This window comes from Littorina saxatilis, linkage group LG8 (genome assembly GCF_037325665.1).
Source record: "Littorina saxatilis isolate snail1 linkage group LG8, US_GU_Lsax_2.0, whole genome shotgun sequence".
NCBI lineage: Eukaryota > Metazoa > Mollusca > Gastropoda > Littorinimorpha > Littorinidae > Littorina > Littorina saxatilis.
Genome location: NC_090252.1, coordinates 38,455,340 through 38,465,861, shown reverse-complemented (window position 1 = coordinate 38,465,861; position 10,522 = coordinate 38,455,340). Strand labels below are relative to the sequence as shown.

General features: G+C 37.5%; 1 protein-coding gene across 1 annotated transcript in view; it reads right to left on the bottom strand.

Moving 5' to 3' along the window:
* Positions 1–866: 866 nt before the first annotated feature.
* Positions 867–10,522, bottom strand: part of LOC138973470 (uncharacterized) — an 11,627-nt gene continuing 1,971 nt past the window's right edge. The window contains exons 2-7 of the mRNA XM_070346188.1: positions 10,071–10,309; positions 6,574–6,780; positions 6,090–6,164; positions 4,565–4,652; positions 3,454–3,489; positions 867–2,132 (exon numbers count right to left, since the gene is read on the bottom strand). Coding sequence (XP_070202289.1) covers positions 1,916–2,132; positions 3,454–3,489; positions 4,565–4,652; positions 6,090–6,164; positions 6,574–6,780; positions 10,071–10,290 — 843 coding nt within the window. The 5' untranslated portion in view covers positions 10,291–10,309 and the 3' untranslated portion in view covers positions 867–1,915. The remainder of the gene's footprint in view (positions 2,133–3,453; positions 3,490–4,564; positions 4,653–6,089; positions 6,165–6,573; positions 6,781–10,070; positions 10,310–10,522) is intronic.

Sequence of the window (10,522 nt, the reverse complement as noted above, 5' to 3'; positions counted from 1 at the left end):
ATTTACGTTCATCTTATTCTTCATCATTTTCTGATTCCAAAAACATATAAATGTTATATTCGGATTAAAACCAAGCTCTGAAAATTAAAACTATACAAATTATTATTAAAATAAAATTTCCGAAATCGATTTAAAACAATTGTATCTTATTCCTTGTCGGTTCCTGATTCCAAACACATATAGATGTGATATGTTTGGATTAAAAACACGCTCAGAAAGTTAAAAAGAATAGAGATAAAGAAAAGCGTGCTATCCTTCTCAGCGCAACTACTACCCCGCTCTTCTTGTCAATGTCACTGCCTTTGCATCGAGCGGTGGACTGACGATGCTACGAGTATACGCTCTTGCTGTAAAAATGCAGCGAGTTCAGTTTCATTCTGTTAGTTCGACAGCTTGACTAAATGTTGTATTTTCGCCGTACGCGACTTGTTTTTTCTTCGTTCATGGGCTTAGACTCCCACGTTCACTCATGTTTTAGCACGAGTGGAATTTTACGTGTATGACCGTTTTTACCCCGCCATTCAGGCAGCATACGCCGATTTCGGGGGAGGCATGCTGGGTATTTTCGTGTTTCTATAACCCACCGAACTCTGACATGGATTACAGGATCTTTTCCGTGCGCACTTGGTCTTGTGCTTGCGTGTACACACGAAAGGGGTTAAGTCACTAGCAGGTCTGCACATAAGTTGACCTAGGAGATCGGAAAAATCTCCACTCTTAACCCACCAGGCGGCTGCGACCGGGATTCGAACTCACGACCTCCCGATTAGGAGGCCGACGTCTTACCACCACACCACTGCGCCCGTCAACGTTGTTTGCAAAGTAAAGTGAATTACGAGCAGCAGTTGCACATGTTAACACAAATCTTCCCTGTGTCCAAAGGATTTATTCATGTTTTGGGTAATATCAAAACGGAAATACAACCTGTGAGCGAGAACGGTTTTCTTTTCTATTTACAACAAAAACGTATGCAGTAAGCACATTAAGAAAAACCTTAAAAACAAAACACGCATGAATTATACACAGAAATAAAACAACAAAGGCAATGATTCAAAGAGGCTGATTATCAATGACAAATCTTGACTTTTCAGACTTGCAAGAAAAGTTATTCTTCTCCGACATCCAGCTTGTGCTATTATCCACTCTTGAAGTTGGGACAAACCTGTGGATTTATATAATGATTTACGCAAGCAGAAAGGCACCCATAATCAAAATAAACAAACAGTAATATGATAATAACATACACACAAGAAAACAACCATCAGCTGCTATGTACAAATCGAATAACAGACATCCCAAGGGAGATAATCGCTTTGAACGCAAGATAAAAATGCCCAAACACTATGTGGAACACCTGAATTTGAAGAACGAAATAGCAACTTTTGGTTAAATTTGTTGGTGCAATAAAATCAGTTTTCTTACTCAGTAACTCGTACTGATTACTCTTTTGTTTTCTGGGCATTTCTCTCTCTATTATTATATGGTATCAGACAAATACTTTAGATGATCAAAATATAAATACAAAAGAAATTGTTGGACACACACAGTTAGGAACGGGCCACATTAAACATACAATGTATGCTTAACTTTAATTCTAGCCTGCAGACAAACAGCTCGATGACTGTCAGAAAAAGGAACGGCAATTACAAAATGAACGTTGAAAAACGTGCATGCACATACCCCCAGAACCTGAAGAACAACAACTGACAGATAGACAGACAGACAGACAGACAGAATGAAAGACACATATCCCCCCCCACACACACACACACCCCTCCCATACACACACACATAATAATACCCACACATACGCATGCCCGCGCGCGGGTTTACTTAATGTGTCCGATTTATGTGCTGCAGCTTTCTACAGAAATATGTCTGTACTATACAGCCATTGCAGTCGACGTGCATCACTCTAGCTTGACGCTATTTCCTGCAACAGATCTAGTTCCTGTTCTCCTTCAGATTTCTGTATGTCCGTCGGTTTAAAGTTAAGTTCTGGATGCAGAAGGCGTGTGCGCAAAAGATTATTTTGCGCAACAGCAGGCTTGTTGGGGATGTTTTCATTTTCAGAGTCCTCATCGTCAGTTTGTTTAACAGGAACAATGCGTGGCATTTTGAAACCTTCATCCCTGAAAACAAACACAAATCTGTTGATACTCAAAGAAAGAAAAAAAAGAAAAAAAAAGAAAAGGACGAAACAAGCTAACAAACCAACAGACACACACACTATAAAGGAAAGAAACACCCCCTCCCCCCCCCCAAAAAAAAAAAAAAACCACTTACAGAAGTAGATAGCATAGTAAACATAAAAAAGTCAAAGAATGAATCTTGAATTGATTAACTGATTGAAATATACCAACCATCCGCTCTGAGCTACAATTTCGAAAGACACGCCCTAGAGTAATGGATGGGCGCTGAAACCTGTTAATCAAGCCGTTACTCAGATTGAATACCCACTCAGACATTGTACATAATACGAAAAGAACATCCGAGAAGCGAGCCAGAACCCAGCCGTGTCATTACGCGACCCTCCCCTCTCCCATTCTGCACTTGACTTACTTAACAAGGATTTAGAAATGAACATGGTTTGAGCCTGACTCTCTATGTCGTGTGGCCATTAAGATGCATGCAATTTTGATTAAAACAAAAACCACCCAACAAACCATGAAGGTGACCTGTGGTCTTAAGCTTGCTTCTGTGAAACATTGTGAGACATCTTTTTGTTAGATTTTGCTTTATACATTTTAGTGTTATACAGTAAGCTTAGTGAAGTTAAGCTAGAGGAATTTGGTTCCTTTGGTTGCCTCGCTGATTTCAAATTGTCTCCCCTCCCCTATCAGAAAATCACGTTGATATTAGCTGATCGTATGAATAAACCGACATATAGGCAGCAATCTGCCTCTTTCTCTATAAAATGTCCTGGCTTTCGTAAGAATGTTTTGTCTGAAATATGTCTACATTGTTTTTATCGTAGTTGTTTTTATTGTAGGTCCAAGTTCGGACATAGGCAACGTAGTGAAAACAGGTGGTCAAATCGCAGTGCCGAAATTAAGATAAATAGTAGCGTTCAAAAGGATATCGGAAGAAAAGGGCTTTGTTCAGTCATAGTTACATAAACACGCAATACAATTTTCAGTTCGTGCAGTTTGTGTCACTATGTGAATATTTGCAGTCAATTTAAAATAAACTTGAATTTAATGAATCTTGTTGTATGCCAACAATATTGTTTATTTTGTTTGTTGTCTTTTTTTGTTTAACTTTGTGAAATCTGATTTATGCCAAAAGGGTAGAAGAGATTTGGATGGGAAGGGGAACCAGCTTTAAACAAAACTATGGTATTCTTCCAAATATAACCAACCTTTATACTGATCATTTCTTGTCCTTCTGTTTTGATAAACGTAATCGACAATCAAGTTAGACATTGACTGATATAGTAATAGCTCAACTTACCTGGCTTTCTTTCTGCCTCTTTGGTTTCGCGATCGCCTGAAAAGTACACAATGAATTCAATATTTGTTTTAGTCATTAAGTAACACTGTAAGAAACCATTCACAGTATACACGAATGAATTTAACGAGTCGGATACACAATATTACGTACACCTAATTCTTAAGCTCATTTTTGCTCTGTCTCCTTTAATTACTTGTACTCTAGCAGTCATATTTGGCAGTTATCAGCTATTACAAACATATGTGACCCTCCACCACGAAATGAGTCGCATGTCACCTCGCGCGGTTCTGCGCAAGGCTTAATATAAGTCCGGGGACGTCTGGTAACAGTGTGAGGGTCACCTTAGTCACAGGCTTATAACTCAAACAGTTTTTGCTCTTTTCTAAAACGGTTTTCACCACTGGATAGAGCATAAAAAAACTCTGTAGGCAAATGTAAAAATATGAAAATCATGCAAAGGTGACATGCGACTCATTCCGTGGTGGAGGGTTACAATTATGGCAGGGATGCTGATGATCAGTTAAAACATGTAATAATGTAGGATTCGTCTTCTGTACACATATGAACCACGTTGCGAATTGAATTACTCATGGGAACATGAACGTTCGCCATTTTCTGTTATCTGAATGTGTATTGATTATCATTGTAGAACGTGTACATAGGCAGTCTGCTTGTTAACGTTCTTAATGTTGTTATTGTTTGTTGTTGTATCAAAGAAAATGAATAAAACACGCTTAAAACAATTACTCATGCTTTGAACAAGCATGTCAGAATTTCTGAACATTTGTTTAATATTGTTTTTAAAGTACAGTGTATATAATTAAAGTGTTAAGAATAAGAAGAGAAAAAAAGTCAGACATGTGTAAGCTTATAGAAGGTTAAGTTAGAGAAAAAAACACTTTACCAATAGTAATGAAGAAAGTTCCCTTTGGTCTCTAATTCAATGTTCCATATACAATGTTGCCACAGACAACTACCAGCCCACCCAAGACCCCATTCTTCATCTGACTCGCTGAGAGCAAACTGCCATTTTTTGCCTTTTAATACTTGATTTTGGAATGTGAGCAGAATATCCGTTTCAAACATGTATAAGATTGGGTCTGTTTATTACCTGCATGTCATACAGACCACTACATGCAGGACGATGCTTGCCGCCAACAGCACACCCAGGATGATAACTATGATAAGTAGAGATCGATCTGCAAGGAGACAGAAAAGACAGATTGCCATACTAACAGTCAATTTAATCACAATTTAAACAGCAGGATCAAGCACTCAAAGTAATATACTTAAAAGGGTTTCCTTTTTATATTTAGTCAAGTTTTGACTAAATATTTTAACATCGAGGGGGAATCGAAACGAGGGTCGTGGTGTATGTGCGTGTGTCTGTGTGTGTGTCTGTGTGTGTGTGTGTGTAGAGCGATTCAGACTAAACTACTGGACCGATCTTTATGAAATTTGACATGAGAGTTCCTGGGTATGAAATCCCCGAACGTTTTTTTCATTTTTTTGATAAATGTCTTTGATGACGTCATATCCGGCTTTTCGCGAAAGTTGAGGCGGCACTGTCACGCTCTTATTTTTCAACCAAATGGGTTGAAATTTTGGTCAAGTAATCTTCGACGAAGCCCGGACTTCGGTATTGCATTTCAGCTTGGTGGCTTAAAAATTAATTAATGACTTTGGTCATTAAAAATCTGAAAATTGTAAAAAAAAATAAAAATTTATAAAACGATCCAAATTTACGTTTATCTTATTTTCCATCATTTGCTGATTCCAAAAACATATAAATATGTTATATTCGGATTAAAAACAAGCTCTGAAAATTAAATATATAAAAATTATTATCAAATTTTTTTTTTCGAAATCAATTTAAAAACACTTTCATCTTATTCCTTGTTGGTTCCTGATTCCAAAAACATATAGATATGATATGTTTGGATTAAAAACACGCTCAGAAAGTTAAAACAAAGAGAGGTACAGAAAAGCGTGCTATCCTTCTCAGCGCAACGAATACCCCGCTCTTCTTGTCAATTCCACGGGCACTGCCTTTGCCACGGGCGGTGGAGTGACGATGCTACGAGTATACGGTCTTGCTGCGTTGCGTTGCGTTCAGTTTCATTCTGTGAGTTCGACAGCTACTTGACTAAATATTGTATTTTCGCCTTACGCGACTTGGTTTTTTTTTTTGCTAGGGGTATTATTTCCTGTTCCTTTTTTTTTCGTTGCCCTTTTCATAGTTTTATTGTCCCATCGCTGGGATTCGAACCCACGACGACATCGACAAACTGCGCTATCGCCCCTGCTCATTTAAGGTGTTTGTCTTAGCATGTTCTACATGGCTGACAGGCTTTCTCATAATACCCCATGCATGTGTCTCGCCTGGGCCATAAACATATCGTTTGGTTTAAACAGGTGGTTTTTTCATTAATGTTGAATGGTAATTACACACAAAACACAATCAGAAACACGACTTAACAACCGCAAATGCTTATGAACACGTTATGTAGATGGATACGGATTCAAGTCGTGATTTTCATGAAACATACAGACACCGACATCAAACTTAACAAATATAGTTACAATCATTTTGTGTGGTATATAGGAGCAATAACTAGCGGCAAAAAATGGAATACCTTTTGTTTCCGAAATTTCACGTCGCTCGCCGTTAGAACCGGGTGGTGGCTTAGTTAACTCTGTCCAGGATGTATCTTTGGAAAAGACCATAAGGATAACAAGTATATAAGCAGAATTGACTCTATAATGCACATAGAATCAACGACAACCAGCCACAATCAATCATTATAACAATTTTTTCCGATGTGTTTTTGTTTGACGTTGTTCTAATGTCTACTAACGCAATTCTTTAACAGCATCATACTTGCATCTAGTCCCAGCGAATGATAAAAGCCAAAAGCTGGATACTTAAAAACTAGTGTTGGCTTTGTGTTCATCGTTAGAGGTGGGAGAAGGAGAAAGAGAGAGAGAGAGAGAGAGAGATACTGACAGACAAACAGACATGCAGGCAGAGACAGAGTCCCATTACCAAGACGTGAGTTCCGTAAGTAAGCATTAATGTCAAACAAACAGCCACTACCACATCGTCGAGTGTGTACTTACCTCCGACAAAGAGGTTGCACTTGTGTCGTTTCCTGCCTTCTGATGGGATGAGCTGACAGGCATATGCTCCTGCTAGATCACTTGTGACGTTGGAAATTGTGACAGTGGCGTTCTTCGTAATGTGGTAGTCAAATTCGATTCCTTTTCCGACGTCGCACTGCCAGATGTCATTTTCCCGACGACATCTCAAAACATCGATCCCGGTCGCTGAAAATGTACGTATCATCCACAGATGTTAGTTTCAAATAAACTTAGCAAAACAACTATTGCCACACATTTCGCACCTCAATTAAAGCATTAACTCCCGTGTCCTTTGTTTTAAACTTTCTATGTCATTTAAGGCAGTCCGCTTGACTCTCTGACACCTTTCTGATCAAATATTTCGTTTACAAGGATCACTTGACCTCCGCCCAGCCCCAAAATCGAAATCACAATGACAAACTATTTTCAATTGTTACATAGTTACTTAAAACATTTAATTGACAATGTTTATTGACGTAAAACATACTCCCCTTTGTTTATCAGATAATGAAAAACAAATCAAATGACACGGGAATTAATTATGTAGGGGAAAGGCTCCTAATATGGACCACCTCCTGTTCTGACAAACTAACGGCGCTAGAGCGCTCAAAACAATTTCATTCGCTTTATTCACCCTCTCTGGATAAGTTGCACATGGCAAAACAGTTGCAGAAACACAAACCTCAAAACCGTCAGGCTTTTTCGCTTTTTTTCACTTTTGGCAGCGTTCACTCTAAATTTGCCGCCTAAAACAGACTCGTTTCTGTCCACAGCCAAAGCTTTTATAACACAAAAATGGCTATATATGACAGCTAAGACAATATTTGTTACATGTTAACAGTGTGTACCCCGAGTTTATACTGCAAACAAAAAATAATAGCAAAACCTCAAAGTATGTGTGAGTCCCCTAATATGGACCACCTTCAACAAATCGAAGAAAATAAAAACTAAAGGCAATTTTAATTAATTCATTAAGAAGCTTGCTGAAAATAATCTATAACTAGCCCTCAAGATTTCAAACCAATATAACAAATAGTCTTTTTTTTTTGAAAGTTGATAATTTCACTTATTTTCACTCTGTTTTTGATAAGCTTCTTTAGTTTCCTGGTATGCTTCAAATAATAGTCTCAACAAACCGAAACAGCTAAATCTAAAGCATATTTAAATTAGTCTGACTTGCACACTAAGTTGTATCATGTTATTTTGAAGTATAGGGGGCTTTTTACAGTGATTCGTGAAGGCCGCTTCACTGGTCCATATTGGGCGCCCAGGATCCAAATATGGACCTTTTGTGATTTTTTCTGTATTTAATTTTTGTTTAAGGTCTATCAAAGCTATTTCACTCTAATTAGGCCTAACGGTTAAACTAAGAGAGAAGGACTACCAACCACAAAATGAAACTTCTTCGCAAGAAAACAAGCTAGTTGTCAGCAATAAACAAAAAGTGGTCCATATTAGGGGCCCTTCCCCTAAGTCTTGTCGAACGCAGAAGAAGAAGAAGAAAAATGATGTAAGTAATTGGGTCGTGACATTTGTCGCATTAATGATTTTTGCGAAGTTTACTTTTCTGTGTTCATAAAGGGAAGCACAGCCATTCAGACACATGTGTGAATTATGGTGTTGTTGCTGTTGTTGTTGGTGTTGTTTGTGTTGTTATTGTTGTTGTTGCTGTTGTTGTTTGTGTTGTTGTTGTTGTTGTTGTTGTTGTTGTTGTTGCTGAAAGGTTTCTTGATCATAAAGTTTATTTTTTGTGTAGTTTCAATTGTTCTGTTTTTCTAGGTCCGTCGGTCTTCAACAGATTTGCCGGATTGTTGCTTGATTATACAGTGGGTTCTTTAATATTGTTTTTTTTTTTTGCACTCACATTGATTTATTCATGGACACAAGTACAACAGATCAAATTACCCACATGGCAATAACATGAGACAAAAGCAAGCATGATTAAGACTTTAAAACTATCTAAAAGCATGTTATATGACCAGCATACTATAACAAACCCACAGAATCAAATAATATTCAATTTTCTATCAATAATGATACACAAAGCAAAACAAATAATGACATTGGTCAAGCCATTGTAAAATATCTAAATGTATATATGTAGTGGTGATGTTTAACAAAACTAATTTGTAGGTCATTAAAAACCAATCAAGATATTGCTTTTAAATGCAACAACAACAATAATCTGTATAATCTCAAGTATCTTCATTCATTAAAGGTACCTACATTTGGGCATTTTTTTATGAATCAATGCTGTAGAAAAAAAAGTTTTGTTATCATTGATTTCAAGGCAAGTTCTCATCAGCAGTTTCTGGATGACAGAAGCTAGATTGTAAACTTTTAAAGCAAATCTGTTCTTTAGTTGGACACTTTATTTGTTGGCTGACCGAGACGAGTGCAACATCCTCTCATGACCAATGGTTTATATTGGGACATGCATTGGTAATGGACCAATGGTCTATAATGGGACATGCATTGGTAACACACTGTCATGTGAATAATATTTTGGACTCAAAACAAGCCCAATTCGGCGGCCCTTTTGACTTGCCAGCTTTCAATCAGAGTATCGTGATACAATAATTTATTTATTTCTCAACCTTTGTCATAAACTGTGAGTACAAACATAAAAATCATCAAGCTTTTCATCAGTATTTGGTCCGTACAAATAATACCCTGAGTGTCTTACAAGTTGTTAGCCCCTCTATTTGCCAATGAAATCAGTAGTGTGTGTTGGATATGTACTATAATTCATCTTTTGGGGGGGAAATGCTGCAATTAGTAAAATATTACTGTGTAAGGATATGGGTGAATTTTATTCCATGATGTACGTGCCTTTTAAGTTTTCTTTTTTCAAATTCTTATAGCATGATTGAATTTTTAACCACAATGGACATGCATGACAAAGTTTATCTTGAAAGAATAATAGCACAGTTCTGCCAAATAGTAAATATGTCAAAAACTAGTTATTTCCAGCCTAGTTAGTCAAAAGAAAAATACAGCCATCTGTACAAAGAAAATGATTCTAAAAGTCCTGCTGATTGAGAACGAACCTACTGTATTCCTACAAGCCAAAATATGAGAAAAAGATAAGTGTTATCACAATCAAATCAATTTGTTTTTTTCACTTTTAGTTTTACAATGAAATTTCAGTTTCTTCCTCAATAAAAGCTAAACAAAAACTTCTAAGATAATAGCACAGTGCACAAATGGCCGGAGGAGAGACATTGTTTCCAAGCACAAATTATAATAACAAATTATAACGAATTGGTAAACAAAATTGCTGTATTTCAATATTGTTTTTAATGTTCTGTATTAATAGAACTGTCCGTCTTCCTGTTCAACGGAATTTATTGGTAAAATCTTCAAGTAAAACGAGGGGAGAGCGGGGCACAAAATATAAACAAAATAAGGAGGTAGGTGGGGGGAGGGGGGGGGTTGGGGAGGGGGAGGTTTGCAGAATATCAAAGTTCACTCACGTATGACGTCGCTTGAACTTTCGAAGGGGTACCTCATGATTTCAAACCTATGCTTGGTGTTGTTAATATCAAGACCAAAACTGCATGTGACCTTCGCATCATCTCCATCTTCGAAGTTCCCTGCTTGGCAGGAAACCGGTATCAGCTCGGAATTGGATGTTACCCCACTGAGCATAAATGTGGAGAGAGCCAGAACCCAATGTCGGAGTGCTGCAGTCATATTGGTGTTCACGCCAAATCTGTCGAAGGTAAGTAAAACGATAGGTGTGAATACACAGAGGCACAGATGCTACACTGAAATCACACTAGCTCATATTATACACTGCTGAGGAGAAAAAAAATGATTCCCTTTCTCGTTTACCACAGGGTGTCGGTCTCTTGTTGAGAGAATGCCATACATCTCATCAATCCACTAAAATGCATATACGCATACACATTGCACAAATTCAGGC